The following is a 15,865-nucleotide window of genomic DNA, read 5'->3' as shown; positions in this document are numbered from 1 at the left end:
TGCATCATAAATAGACACAGGGAGAACCCAAGGGGAGGAGGAGAAGTAGGAGAGGAGAAAGGGTAGCATAAATTTACAGAAAACACAGCCTTGACGTTATCTGGTCAGCCATCTGCCAGAATTGTGCCTATGGAAACTTTTTGAGTTGGTAAATAAATAAGAATAAGTAGCAAATCTAAAAACAAACCAGCATTGCTTTGGAAACAAGACATGACCTTTCTTGGTCACTCTGGCCAGTAAAGATCCAGCCCCATAAAACTTGAAAAAAGATGAAGGGATTCCAAATTTAGAACAACATTATAAAGCATGTTACCTGCCTCAAAAATAAATCCATCCCAGAGCCAGAATCTGGTTTAACAAATGCTAGGCGGACAAAATTACATTTCCCCTTACGTAAAATAATTACAGTATAAGAGGGCAAAGGAAGATTAAATACCAAAGTACCCAAGGATTCCATGAAGCCTCCGCTGTGACCCTCTATCCCCTATAAAAACTAAGCCTGTATGGCTGAAATTAAGGCATATTCTTCCCCTGTATAAACCTTGCTTCTACCTCTCCTCTTCTCTGTTGTTTAAATTCTGACCAATTTTAGACTATAAACTAGGGTTGCCAACCTCCAGGTGGGGCCCGGCACTCTCCCAAAATTACAACTGATCTCCAGACGACAGAGATCTGTTCCCCTGGAGGAAATGGCTGCCTTGGAGGGTAGACTCTATGGCCGTGTTGGTGAACCTATGGCACGTGTGACGACTCCGGCAAGTGTAGCCCTCTCTGCCGGCATGCAGCTCTCTCCCTCTCTCTCAGCTGAGCTGCGGCCGGCACGAGAGAGGAGCACAGTGAGGGACCTCCCCACAAACAGCCGTGAGACAGGAGGACGAGCGAACGGGAGGCGAGGGGAGGCGGAGACACGTGTCGCCAGCTTCTGAGCGGCCCGCCGGCCAGCTGGGCGTCGGACGAGCGCAGGCAGGGCAGAAGGCGGAAGTCCGACCCTTCCACCCCGCCCGCGCTCATCCGACGCCCAGCTGGCCTCTCAGAAGCTGGTGGCGCGTGTCTCCGCCTCCCCCTCGCTTGTCCCCCTCAGCGCGTGGTTCCTGGCGCCCGCCCCTGCAGCGGTCTGCTGCATTCTTGGGGGCTGTTGGGCCCTGCACGGTGCATCTCCCCAGGACCTCCGCCCAATCCCAGGTCTGGTCGCCAGCCTGCGGAGGGAAGTGGAGGGTCCCCTGAGGAGAAGGCACGCCGACCTGGCTCCCGAGGGCTTACAGCGCCGCCCTTTTCCTTCGCCACCGCCCCGCCGTCTGGATCGTTCGGCCGGTTTCCCGGCCGGACCCCGCCCCCGTTCCCTCCTTGCAGGTCGTTACTGCCGCCTCCTGGTTCTCCCGGTTTCCAGGTGAGAGGTGGGACCGGGGAAAAGCCTGCGCCGCCCCGGGAAGGGCTGGTCGCAGGACAGTGTGTGAGGTAAAGCGCCCTCCTCCTCCCCCCACTTTCCCTCCCCTCACAGCGCTGCCGGGTTTTGGGGGGTTATTGGCCATTTGTGAATGGGCGGTTTTGCCTTTGATTTGCCACTCAGATGCACATTTTCCCCATCCAGATTCTCAAAACTCTGCATGGGGGGTTATTGGCCATTGAGGTTTTGCCTTGGATTTGCCACTCAGATGCACAACTCAACAATAAGCCCCCCTGCAGAGTTTTGAGAATGCAGATGGGGAAAATGTACAGTGTTTGTCAGTCATTGTCATGATTTAATTTTATGGATGACAAAGGATAGCACAGTTAATTCTGAAAATGAAATCCTTAAAGTGTGGAATTCTTTGCCAAATAATTTTAAGTCAATGAAAGCACTTGGGATTGCTTTCCTTACTTTGTTTGGATCATCTTATGCTTGTGAGCAGCTGTTTTCAGCTTTGAATTATATCAAATCTGACACCAGAAACAGACTAACAGATGACCTGAGTGCTGCATGTGTTGCTCTCAAACTTACAAAGTATGAGCCAAGGGTAGACAAATTATCAGCATGCACACAACAGCAAAAATCACAGTCATTGTTCAAAAGCATGCCTTTCAATAAAAAGTTGTTTGTATCATTGAAAGCTCTGCTATTGTGTTTTTCTTTTAAGGCAAAAGATGTTAACGTATGAGTTGTTTTTTCTAAACTAAAACCCCAGTATTCAGGTTAAATTGCCGTGTTGGCACTTTGCGATAAATAAGTGGGTTTTGGGTTGCAGTTTGGGCACTCGGTCTCTAAAAGGTTCGCCATCACTGCTCTATGGCATTGTACCCTGCTGAGTCCTTCTCCTCACCAAACCCCACCATCCCCAAGCCCCACTCCTCAAATCTCCAAGAATTGCCCAACTTGGAGCTGACTACCCTAACTATAACCTTCTTGGGTGAGGACTTGTCTACTTGCACTGTGGAAATAACCACAATGTCAACTGTATAACAGTAATAACAGTGAAAAGAAAGATTTGAGTCCAACAAGACTTCCAGGGTATAAGTTTTCAAGAGTCAAAGCTCCCTTCGTCAGAGACAGCAGTGAGTCGACAGAGTTAGTTTAATCACGGGAACAGTGTCCTGTGTCCTGCCACTCCACCTAGCCAAGCCTGAAGCCTTTCTCCAACTTTCCCAGGTCTTCTGTTGGAGGAAGAGAACCTTAAGCTGGAGGAAGGTGCCTTCGGCTAGAGGAAATTCCTCCAGCCTAAGGTAGGGTACCACTCAACAAGAAATAGTTGCTTTTGGCAGCAGATTCTAACGATGTGCCATTTTTTCCCTTGCAGTGTGAGGGACAATAAAAAAAACTCCAGAAGAACTCTGGTTCAGAACATGGGGCTTCATTTTGACTTTTCAGTTCAGAGACCGTAGGGGGAAGTTGGGATTTACCAGTGAACAGCAGCTTCTTTATCAGTGGGGAAGATCCCCAGCACCATTCCTGACGGAGGCTCCCGTATCTTGAACAGCACGCGCAGCAATGGAAGATTTTCCTGCCCTGGTGGATCTGGCCCTGTGGCACAATTGTTAATGGCATGGGTGAATCTTCCAGAAAAGAGCTGGAAATGTCTGCCTGCCCTGCTTGAAGGGAACGGAGTAGGAAAGAGATACAGATGAGAAAGGAAGAGGTCAAATTCAACAGGCAAGAGTTCTTTAAATGTTATCCCTCTGCCTCACAAAGCCCTAAATTCTCTTCAATGTAGCCCACAAATGTTGTTTTGGATCTAGTCAATTGTGTGACGATAGCTACAGGTTAATGCAGCATTCCAGGCAATTCCATTCCATTTTCATTTGCTTTTCAGGATATAGTTCTAGCACTGCCTAATGACAGCCTAAGGCAGTAACTGGATTATTTAAGAATGTACTTGAGTCATAGCACAGATCAAACAAGCAGTTCTCCTTGGGAAAACAGAACACGACTGAATCCCTCCCTGTCCAGTGCAATAAATCTAAACAGGAGGAATGGGGCACTGGTGTAAGTTAATGTCTGGCCAATAAAGGGGGGGGGGGTTTGATATTCTTCTTCTGAGGAACCTTGTACCCTGTCAAGAAGTGCTTCTATAAGAGTATCATAACAGAAGACAAGCGGGCCTGAAAAACTGTTCTCTGTGACCATTTTCCCTCAGCAGTTTGCAGCCAGAGGAACAATCTAAGCCTGGCCAGAGCTGGTGATTGCAAAGGAGTAGCCGTGTTAGTCCACCCTTGCTAAATAAAACAAAAACCCAGGTCCTTTATGCATGGGTACTTTGATTCATGTCCCCACCCCCCGGACTGACTCAGTTGTTCCTTGGAGTTATGCATGAGTTTTCCATCCCTCAGAGATGACCTTGCGCCCAGCCCTCACAAATTCCAGGTCTTCCTGATGCTGTTATAACTCGATTCTTCGATTTCCCCTGAGATCAGCTCAGGTCAAATCGCCTCATTTCCATGCATAATCCAAAGCATGGGACAGGGGAGCTGGGGATGGGGTGTGTGTGTGACGTTTTTCTCAAGTAAGCACTACAACCAATTACAAAGCAGAATTTCAAGGGGTGGGGACTCAAATGCTTCCTGATTTTAGTCTCCCATCAGGAGTTCTTTCTGAGCAGACATTTGCCTCACAATGGGTTTTAAAACGATGCTTGGGCTTTCCCCTTCACCCCATTCCTTTTAAAGAGCTCCATTTTGGGAAATTGTTTTTAAAATGGCACTTGGGTTTTCGCCGAAGAGAGAGGTGAACTGGACGTGTGTTTCACAGTAAGCACTACGGCCAATTACAAAGCAGCGTTTTCAAGGGGCGGGCACTCAGACACTTCCGGATTTGAGCTGCTGATTTTGCTGGTGCATTGCATTTTTTAGAATTCGCAACAGAAAAGTGTGGGTTGAGTAAGCATCAAACCCCAGGTAAAACTTCCATGCATAAAAGACCCCAATGTCACCATAAAGACTAGCAACATTTGTGAGTCACAGCTCACTTTCAGCCTCAACCCCTCTCCCCACTTTTTAAAGTATTTTCTTTAAAAGAATTCTCAGTTTGATTTCCTTCCAAATATCTGAGAAATTGAGCTGTGACTCCAGGAGCGGGGTGGGTGGGTGACGCCACTTCCAGTTACATAACCGGGCTACAGAACTATAGCGGGAGACTTGGCAAGCCTAGCCTGATGTTCGTTTCACACTGATGAACCAGTTAACACTTAATATTTATTTATTTAATTAATTACATTTTTGCCCAATCCTCCCCAGCCCGAAGGTCAGGCTCAGGGCAGGGTACTGGATAACTGTTTACTGGATAATCATTTGTGTTTATGAGTTTGTGTGTACGTCCACATTTCTGTTTGTAGTAAGCATTACCGTTTATCAATAAAATGCAAAAAGGAAACAAAAAACAAAACAAAAAAACACAATGGCCCAGCTCTCAAACATCTGAACCATGAATCTAGGGGTTTAAGAGCCTGCATGAAAAATTCTAGTTGCTGGAATTCAAGTTCTAGACATTGTTCATATTAAACAGGAACTCACTGTTTTGGCACATGCATGCATGTATACCCACGCACATTTGCACATGTGCATACATGAGGATAGGAGAGAAAGAAAAAAGACACGTGACTAATGCCTGTTGACCTTAACTTATATGGTTGGGATGATGGCAGAATGCCTCCAATAATGTGGGCCCTTATACTCATGGACCTGAAGACAGAAAATTGCTCAACTGTGCGTTGAAAGGGGTAAAATACAACCCCAAAATCAGAACTTTCTGTATTCCAAGGGAGAAAAAAAATCTCTACTTACGTTGGATGTTTTGGTAGATGAAGTCACTATTGTGCACATGGCTTAATTCATAGGCTGCAGCTGGACAAATTCACCCATTTATCATTTTATTACTCAAACTGCACAGGCAGCAAGATATTTGATAGTGACCCCTAGGCATCCAAAAAGGTTCACAGCCCTCTGGCCCTTGAAAGATCCTAGATTTGGCGACATTTTAAGGAACTAATTTTTGGTTACATAAGCAGAATAGCACATACTTGTCTATTTGCCAAGGCCTCCCTCCCTGTATGCAGACCCTTTTCTTGTTTTATTAAAATGTTTATATTCTGCCTTACTTCCTTAGACTCAAGGCTCTTGTGTGTTGTGTCGTTTTCAAAATGTAAGCTTGTCCATTTATAATCTTTTTAAAGGCACCTACAGTGCCATCCTAAGCAAAGTTACACCCTTCTGAGCCCTCTGACGTCTATGGGCTTAGAAGGGCGTGACTTTGCTTAGGACTGCACTGTTAGTTTGCATATAGCTTCCGTTTTTACAATTAAAAAATTGTGATTCATCTCCAGCACAGCAGAAGTCCCAATTAATACCCAGACAAATCTAGGGTGTTATAATAATTAATTCCTCAACTAACAACAACACACCGTGAGCAGGTGTGATACCACAAATACGGGATGCATGAAAAACAGGAAACATCTAAATGTTAACTTTGCATACAGCAGTAACAAGTTAATTTACCTTTCAGGTATATGGATTTTATAATTCTTTTGTGGAGGCTTCTCAGAGATTGAAGATGAGAATCTTAAACTGCACCAGAGACCATTATGTAAAAGAACGGAGTAATACCCTGGAGTTAATTAGGCAGTACAATTCTTTAGATCGTGTTTTGGCAAGTGGGAATGAATTCTTGTGATAGCATGTCTCTACGGTAGCCGCATTCCAAAGCTTAAATATAATCTTCCACATAATCACAAGAATTTTGGCAGAGGCATGGGCTTGACCATATTGTTTTCCTTTCACAAAATCACTGTATTGTAATATTTTTAGGATTCTTCTTCCCTCAATTTTTTAGGGAAGAATATTCTCACTCGTTCAACATAGACTGTAGCTTGCGTGCACAGTTTTTATGTCATCTCCATGCATTTTATATGACAAAGCTGATTATCAAGAGTAGACATCAAAACAGCAAAAAAAAAAATACAACAACCCCATTTTATATTACATGATTTTATTCACCCACTTTGCTTCTTGTCGATTCTACAGGTCAAGATCACAAAGCCAGTAGCCAGGGTTTGGGGGTGAAAAGGACATGACTATAGGAGCTGGCCAGATATACCCAAGACATATTCCTGCTTAAGTTAGCCTGCCTGGCATCAAAAATAGCTAGGTTTGCCACTTTCTCCCCTGCCCTCCATCCCCACCCTTAATAACTTTGAGGAGTGGGAGAAAACTGGAGAGGCATCAATGGTGAAACTCTTAAGAGTTTCCTCTAGTTTCCAAGGTCTTTACTACGGAGATGAGGGAAATTTCCTAGAGCATCACCTAGGAGTAACATTACATTCTCCTGAACCTCCCCCTCCCCAGCTACTGCTCTCTTAAATCCCCTGGCTTTGCTGCCTCAGGGTTGGAAATCCAAACTTCTTCTACCAACGTGAATTATTTCTCATATCAAAACCTAAAACCCCAAGTCACATTTTTGGCCAGGATATATATCCCCTCAAATTCTCAAAAGAACTGATGCCCATAGGTTTGCCACCATCCAAAGAGAAATCAAAGAACTGCAGAGTGATCATGAAAGATATGAAAGTAGCTCATTTTTTCAAGACAAAATGAAACACACACACTCACACACACAACACCACAGAGTGGCTAAAGTGACAAATTAAGAAAGACGACAAATTGTGTGCTGCTTGTCGAAAGCGTTTCTTTGCCCAACATGGCGCCCACCGATGTGTTTTCCAGTGGCCCTGACTTCTGCAATGCTAAAAGCCAACCCTAGCTTTTCCCCACCTCTTTGGAACCGGAAATGCTTCAGAAGAACCTATGATTCATTGCCTGCATGTCTGTCCATTCAGAAACAACTGCCTCCATGGCGGCTGATACCAGTTTGGAAACTTCCAGAAGTGCCCTCAGCCTCAATAAGGCTAGGAGCCACTGGCATAAGCTATTCCATCCTGTCAGGTAACTATTACTCTACCCAAGGCAGAGGCTTTAGTGTAAATTACTTTAAAGGGGTATTTCCCCCTCCATCCTTATTAGCATGACTCTGCTAGCCTCTTAGCCCTTAGTGTAAATGAACTGCACAACAGAAACCCCATGATTGTGTGGTCATTAACCCACTAGGTCCAACGAGAATGTACGAATCAGAGGAGCAAGCATGGCATATTGGATTGAAACTAAACCAAAGTTCAACTCTTTGCCAGCCATGAACCTCACTGTATAATTTCTCAGCCTAACCTACCTTGTTTGGCTGTTGTGAGAATAAGGTGGATACCCCCTCACATCCATTTTCACACTTGGAGCTCAATAGAAACAGCACACACATAATAAAATCAAATAAATGAAGAGGAGATACTAGGTATCCAGGGGTCTCTTGTTTTCCTATTCCACATACCTGCTTTGAAATTCTAGTTCCTACACTGGGATATATGATTAAGGGCACTTTCACACATGCCAAATAATGCACTTTCAATCCACTTTTAGTACACTTTAATGGTTGTTTGCAAGTGGATTTTGCCAGTTCACACAGTAAAATCCAGCTTCAAAGTGCACTGAAAGTGGTTTGAAATTGCATTGTTCAGCATGTGTGAAAGTGCCCTTCCTGACTAGAATGCTTTGGTAACAATAATGACTTTTTTCCTAGTCTAAATCATTTTAGCTCAGGCAACCATTTTGTGCTCACTGTATGCTTGGTTTTAAGTTTGTTCCTGTTTTCCCTCAATGAACCTCGTTTCAGTGTTTCAAGAAAATTTCACTGAGTTGCCTTGAATATTCAATATACTGGCCTGCACCTCGGTCTATCCTATTTGACACAATGGTGTTTGGGACTGGATAGGATCTACTATAGAGTCCCCTCCCCTGTGTTTGAAAAATAAAGGGATGTCTTGGTCTTACATCAGATCCAGATACCCCCTGATTTTAGAGCTGTCGCAAAACTTTATCAAAAGGCTGAATAAATGGCAACATCCTGTTCCTGAAATAAGTGCAAACATGAAAACTGGTTTGTCAGCTCCTGTTATTGCACATGTAAAATGACCCCAGGATTCTGTGTGTACGTGGAGGAAAGAAGCATTTTATCTCAGTGGTGCTAATCTGAATCAGAAACCAGTGACCTGATCCATCCAGCTGAGCAAATGGAGATTTTTTAAAGGCACACACACACACACACACACACACACACACAATACCTGTGCCCAAGAACAACCTTTTTGTACCATCTCAAAAGCCAGAAATCTTTATTTTAGGAAAGGAGGGATTTTTTTGGGGGTGTGTGTGTCCTTTTAAACAGTATGAATGCTACCTATGACCATGAACAGAGTTTTAAAGAAGGGACTAAATATGGTTAAAATAGTTTGCAGGAGTTATATGCGCATATCCCCTTTGACTAGGGTTGCCAGCCTTCAGATGGTGGCTGGAGATCTCCCGCTACTACAACTGATCTCCAGGCGACAGAGATTAGTTTCCCTGGAGAAAATGGCCATTTTGACAATTGGACTCTATGGCACTGAAGTCCCTCCCCTCTCCAAACCCCTCCCTCTTCAGGCTCCACCCCTAAAATCTCCAGGTATTTCCCAACCCAGAGCTGCCAACCCTACCTTTGAACATAAGAAGAGCCCCACTGAATCAGACCAGTGGTCCATCTAGTCCAGCATCCTGACCCATACAGTTGCCAACCAATTTCCCTAGGGGGCCAACAGTTTCCCTAGGGGGCCAACAAACAGGGCACAGAGACCAAGGCCTTCCCCTGATGCTGTCTTTTCCCTGATGCTGTCTCCCAGCACTGGTATCCAAAGTTCTGCTGCCTCTCAGTATTGAGGTTCCTTTTATGCACAATGGCTAGCAGCCACTGATGGTCCTATCCTATCCCCTTTTAATGCCATCTCAGCCCTACACAGACATTCTGCATGGTAGAATATGTAGAGAAGACACAAAACTGCATGTTCAACAATGACACACCAACTAACACAGGTACCAGTTTATCACCCTATAAGTGAAGTCAATGGGCAAAATTATCCCCCAGTTGAATCTCACATGAGTCAGCAAAACCAAACTGTGTTCCTTGAACATGCAGCCTAGCATAGATGATAGCTGAAGCAGCATGAATTCCATACTCTGCTTAATATTAAAATAATCACTTTTTAATGATAGGAGCTTCTGGGGCTTACAGCTGACCTCACCTGGCACACTGAAAATAGGATTCAGGTCAGAAAATCTTATGCCACAGTTTACATTGTAAACATGCTAGCTTAAAGACTAACACAACTCTCTTTGCTCCTTCCACCAAAGACTAACACAACACTCTTTGCTCCTTCCACCAAAGCAGAAGAATATTACTACCATCCTGGAAGGCATTCTTTAAAAACATTTATGCTGAATCTTTCTATACAATTATTCTGTAAACCTGGCCAACCTTGAACTGATTTGCATTGCAACACAGAGAATATGTTTACTTCAGCTGAAGCATCTGAATGGATGGTATTTTATGAAAATATCTTAACGTGTATCCAGTTTCCTGGCAAAATGATAAATGCTTGAATGAGGTGTTCTGTCAGTTTGCATAAAAGAATATCAAATAGATTCTCAAAGTAACAAACATGCCAGCAAAAAAGTGGAATAGGAACACACGCCCCAGAAGAAAACTCTGCTACACTGAACACAAATTGCTATTAGATGTTTGCTAGTTGATCCAAACCAGCAATTAGTATTTGGCTCCTCATGCTGTGCCGACAGACAACATAGAGACAAACAAATTTAAATATTTCAAACAATGACTTAATCAGGAATGCATGCCTCATCTATCTTTATCTTCTCAGGTAATAAACTTATTGTATAACAGTCCTCTCAAGAAGACAAAGTAATGAGTAATTCAGATCTCAAACAATTAACACTGCCAGGACACACAAAAAAGACGTGCGTACACATGATAAAAGGTAAAGGTCCCCTGTGCAAGCACCAGGTCATTTCTGACCCATGGAGTGATGTCACATCCCGACGTTTACTAGGCAGACTTTGTTTGCGGGGTGGTTTGCCAGTGCCTTCCCCAGTCATCTTCCCTTTACCCCCAGCAAGCTGGGTACTCATTTTACCGACCTCGGAAGGATGGAAGGCTGAGTCAACCTTGAGCCGGCTACCTGAAACCAACTTCTGTCAGGATCGAACTCAGGTTGTGAGTAGAGATTGGACTGCAGTACTGCAGCTTACCACTCTGCGCCACGGGGCTCCTCTGCGTACATGTGGATCCACCCTTAAATGCTTTTGCAGTCAGATGGGTACACTTCATCCCATTTGGCAAATGACGAAAACCATGCAAGTGATACGTAAAGGTTATAAACTATCAAGTAAAACCTCTTTGTCTGCTTTCTATCATTACTTGTAGGGTTTTTATAAAAAGAGTATACCTCCTGAAATTTTAGTATTAGTAATAGTAGACCAGTTCGGTGCCAAATAAATGAAAACATGGGTGGCAGTGCGGAAATATATTCCCGTCTTTTATGGAGTTGTGCCTGCTTGTCCCTTTAGTTTTGGGAAATATTTTCATTTATTTGGCACCAACTAGCTGGCTCACCTGAGCCAGACTGAGTGCCTAGATGGAAAGGGTCTAAAACCATCAGCATCCTCCTCTTCAGGCTGGTTCTTGCTCTGAACAACTTCTTGTAGGAAGAGGCATGTTGGTGTCGCTTCAGATGAAAAGCAGTAGCAGCTGCAGTTCTCTAGGCCCCATGCCAGGGCTCAGGTCCACAGCGAGTTGGACAGTCTGTGTTAAGGTCAATCCAGCCCTCATATCAGCTATCTTCACTATGAAGAAATACTGGAAGAAAAGTCGTTCCAGCAAAGCAAGCGACATAGCGTCTGTTTTACTGACAGCGTGCGAAGAGAAAATATTAAACGAGCTATAAAATATAATTACAACGTTCTTTTTTTCAAAAGGTTTGTGGAACTGCTCAATATGCCTGGAAAAGAGTGTGGACCCCAAGCAGCACGAGCAGAGTTGGGCTGAAGGAAGACAGCTTCACTAATGTCTCCCTGTCACTACAGCTCTTTACCCCCTGATACCATGTTCCTTTTGGTTGATCACCCGAAGGAACAGCACAGGGGAGAAAACTGGGAGTCTGCAGCAGGAAGGGGGAATCAGCAAAGATCACCTTCCCCAACTCCACAAACAGGAAAGCTGTTCCCTCCAAGGAGCTGCTGTAGCTTTGATGGAACGGCACCGAAGGATCCGAGCCGCAATCTTCAGGAATGGCCTATTCCTCCTTTTCAAAAGGCCTCACACTTTGATGCGCCGAAAATAGCTGTTATTCTGAACCGTGAGCAATTTGCTTTGGCAGAACTGAACTTGTCATCCACGTACAAAGGCAGACAGCATTCTGCACAAGGCCTCAAACACTTCCCACCCACCTCCCTAAACATACAAATAACCACCAAGCTCAGTTGACAATGCAAGAGGCTTACCTTGCATATAGGCCTCTATCTGTCTAATAAGCTCATAAGACTTTGATCGGTCCAGCAGTGTCCTGATAGCAGGAAGGGGGTCCAGAATGATGGTTTCAGGATGAGCATCAATATACTCCTAAGAGAAAGATGAAATATGGCACGAAATGTTACTGGACAGCACAGTAGATTTGTTGGAAACATGGCAAATGAATATATGAGGGGAACAATACCATGTAACCGTGAAGATGCACTAAGTTCAGCTTACCTAGCACTAATAGCACCTGAATTTCAGGTGTCCTGCAATTTACCCAATGCACTTTGCCATCTTGAGAAAAGCAGCAGCTTAGGTTAATGATGCTATGATTGGTAGCCACATTCTGAAACAGGAAGGTTGTGGGCTATGGAATATCTCCCTCCTCCTACCCTGCATGCTGAATGGACATGCAAAGTAGATCATACGCTTGAAAGTCTTCCTTAAATCCTTGGTCAAATGAACATACTGAACTCTCCAGACAAACATGAATGAATGAAAGACCCACAGGGCCATTACCGGGGCAATCTCCAAGATGGCTAAATGCTTGAACAGCACTGAAGTTAATTCCATCCCTATAGCTCAACAGAGCGTCCGTGATGGCTTGAGGGTCATGACGGCAGACGTTGACAGGCTAAATCATATTCCGAGCGCCCACATCACATCTGCTATGACCACAGGACAATATCACCAGACCATCTAATCCAGGACAGTCTATGACAACAGATAGTGGTTCTCCGGGGGCTCAGGTGAAGGTCCTTCCCAGCTGTACTTCCCAAGCTAGTTTTATTTTTTGTTTTACATGGGAAGACCGGGCACAAAGCTGGGACCTTCTGCTTGCAAGGCATATGCTGAGCTTTGACGCCTCTCCTATTCCCTACAATTACTCCTTTGTCTGAACAAAATAAGGAAACACAGCAACTGTACTGCTAAGTCGGCACACAAAGCCTTGTACGGTACAGAAAGCACAGTGTGTCATGCAGTGTCTTAGGGGCTGCCAGCACGCTACAATTTACAATAATTATTAATCCAGATCCATATTGTTAAGGAAACTCACAAAGCAAACCATAAATCAACTTGTCTTCTTACATATGGCTAGGCAAGCAAGCAATAGCGGGGGAAAAACATTAACATGTTTAAGCATACTGGAGTCATCTGGGCAGTGAGATCTGGGGTGTTCCCCGTATTCTTCGAGCAAGGAGCATCACTGTTGGTCTCTTGACTGACAGCTGCACAAACAAAGTCGGTCCTGCTCAATAAGCCCTCCTAACTGGTGTAACTGTTTTCCCTAGCCTTTTTACCGCCTCCCCTGCTTGGTTTTATCAAGCATACATATCATATTTACATGCACCTCCATATAAAACTTTTTGAGAAGCCTGTGCTCCTGGCCTGCGATCAGCCTGACCCAGATACACTGTATGCGTCTTTTCTTTCTATCTAATCTTTAACCCAACACAAGACAAATACAAGACAAACAAAAAGGGACTTGTGGGTAGGATTGTCCTTTGTTTGGTGGTACACATTAGCAAGCCTGTTGGCTGGTGGGAAGCCAATAAGGAAACTCCTGTTTGATCATTCCTAGAATGTGTGCCACAGTGTGCCAGAGGTGAGGGACAGCAATGTTTGTAGAGGAGGAGGAGGAGAAGAAGACAAAGAAGAAGAGTTGGTTTTTATATGCTGACTTTCTCTACCTTTTAAGGAGAATCAAACTGGCTTACAATCTCCTTCCCATCCTCTCCCCACAATAGCCACCTAGTGAGGTAAGTGGGGCTGAGTTCCGAGAGAACTATAACGAGCTCAAGGTCACCCAGCTGGCTTCATGTGTAGGAGTGGGGAAACCAACCCGGTTCACCAGATTAGAGTCCACCGCTCTTAACCACTACACCACGCTGGCACCCTGCTGAATAGGTTATTAGGATATTCTCCATCACACCTAAGAGTTCTGAGGACAAACAATAATTTGCAGTGGAGAGGGCACCTTTGGCCTTCCCATTCTCCATCATCCAGCCTCTGTCAGCAGAAAATGAAGACCAGTTCTAAAGGCCAGTTTCCTCTGCCAAAGCTGTTCTGGACTTCACAGCCAATAGCAGAAGCTCCTGGGCCTGCCTCATGGCCACAGCAACCATCTGGTATGGCTATTCCGGTTCAAGTGGCTTTTGGAGAGGTCCCCTCTTGAAAAATACCCAGACTCAGGCTTAATTTCTTGTTGCTGCAAATCTCCTCCATCCAGCACCAGGAACGCTAGAAGACACCAAACCAGGAACAATTTAAGCCCCATTAATAATTTACCAACAGCAGCCATCATCCCCTGAGGCTGCTGTATCTATCTTCCAATTATTCACATAGATGGATCATGTGGTTATACGCCAAATTAGCAATCCCTGTTGCCCTATTAAGAGGTGTGTGCAATCATAAATTCCACCTTAACACCTACCACTTCTGCCCATATCAGGAGCGATATGGTAGCAATTTCACCACTCCTGGTAACGTAAAATCCAAGCCTTAGTCAAACACTCTTTGAATGCATCGGTGTTCCACAGAGATGTTGCTCTGTCTTATTTCCAGTCTACAGATCAGACTGGAGACCCCTGCCAAACTGTCAGTCTTCATTCATCCTTGCGTCAGCATTTTGCTCAAACCAAAGGCCAACAGTGCTCTTCTGAAAATGTTGAGACTTTTCAGGAGTCACTTTGATGCAATGGCACCAGGCATAAAACCAGTGAAATCGCTTGTGTCAACAAGACAGCTTGAAAAATCTGCAAATCTTGTAACTTCCAGAGAGATATGAGGTTTAGGTTGCATGGGCTGCATGTTATTAAAATAATTGTTGGCTGGCTCTCTTTGACTAATCAGAGGGACATTAAAATTGGTATCTTCAATATGCCCCCTAAATACCCAGAAGAAATTACAAATTCTACAAGGCCAAGTATCCCAGCAGGAATACAATCCTACCCCCCCCCCAAAAAAAGGGGGGGCAGTAAATGAATCCCTAGATGGGGCTCACACACCAGGAACTTAAGAAGGCCAGGCTCAAAGCAATAGGATAACACCTTTCTATTCCCCATACAGTATACACAAAAATGTTCCATGGTAAAAATCAGTTTATAAATGCATATTAACTCACCTAGCTTTTCAAGAAAATAGTGCAATAGCATCTACTAAGGGGAAAAAGTTAGTTCCCGAGAACTAGTTAAAAAGCTACTGTTTTTATATCCTTTGAACTATTGCATCAACCATGGACACACTACAATACAATTCAAAAAGAATATTAAGTAAGTTCTGGCTTAGCAACAACACACATCTAGTTAAGAAGCTGTTATGCTACTAGGATCACACTTTCTTTAGCCATGGTCTTCTACATTTAGGGGGAAAAAACCTAGAGATCTACAGCTCTTTCAAGATCATTCAGTGTGCTAAAAATGAAAAAGTATGTGACCACTTCACCGAGACAAATATGTAACTATTTTTTTAAATGCAAGCAAGGAAAATGCCCCTTTGAGCAACCACAAACTAAAATGGCTATATTAAGGCATTACTTATTTTTAGCTTGACCCTGGATTCCTCTAACTCTGTATCTCTCAGTTAGGCGTAGGGAGTAAAGCTGGTCAAGAATACCTACTTTCTTATGCAATGAGCTAATGTGTACTGGCTTAGCTAGTTTCACACAGATCAAAGATTTTAGAGTGACAACAATCCTACTGTTAAGGGTGGCTTGTTTTTGTGCTCATGGAAAGGATCTCAGTGCTACTTTGCAGCATAGGCTATACAGACCATTATGATGGAGGGGGTTATTTTGAATACTAAGATCGTTAGAAATATTTGGCACTCGAGAGGCTTTTTTTGAAATACCACTTAAAATAGTTTTATTTGTCTCTTTTTGGTGGGATTTAAAAGTCCATTTAGCAATCCTTCACAACAGGAAATGTAGATTGTACTAGAATAACAGAACTGAGAAGT

At 44.0% G+C, this 15,865-nt stretch overlaps 1 protein-coding gene across 1 annotated transcript in view; it reads right to left on the bottom strand.

The window, feature by feature from the left end:
* ITPK1 (inositol-tetrakisphosphate 1-kinase) overlaps positions 1-15,865 on the bottom strand; it is a 165,971-nt gene that overhangs the window by 35,328 nt on the left and 114,778 nt on the right. The window contains exon 4 of the mRNA XM_056851337.1: positions 11,896-12,013. Coding sequence (XP_056707315.1) covers positions 11,896-12,013 — 118 coding nt within the window. The remainder of the gene's footprint in view (positions 1-11,895; positions 12,014-15,865) is intronic.

Source organism: Euleptes europaea, chromosome 6, assembly GCF_029931775.1.
Source record: "Euleptes europaea isolate rEulEur1 chromosome 6, rEulEur1.hap1, whole genome shotgun sequence".
NCBI lineage: Eukaryota > Metazoa > Chordata > Lepidosauria > Squamata > Sphaerodactylidae > Euleptes > Euleptes europaea.
Note: the sequence above shows the minus strand (reverse complement) of the source record. Positions and strands in the feature narration are given on the sequence as shown.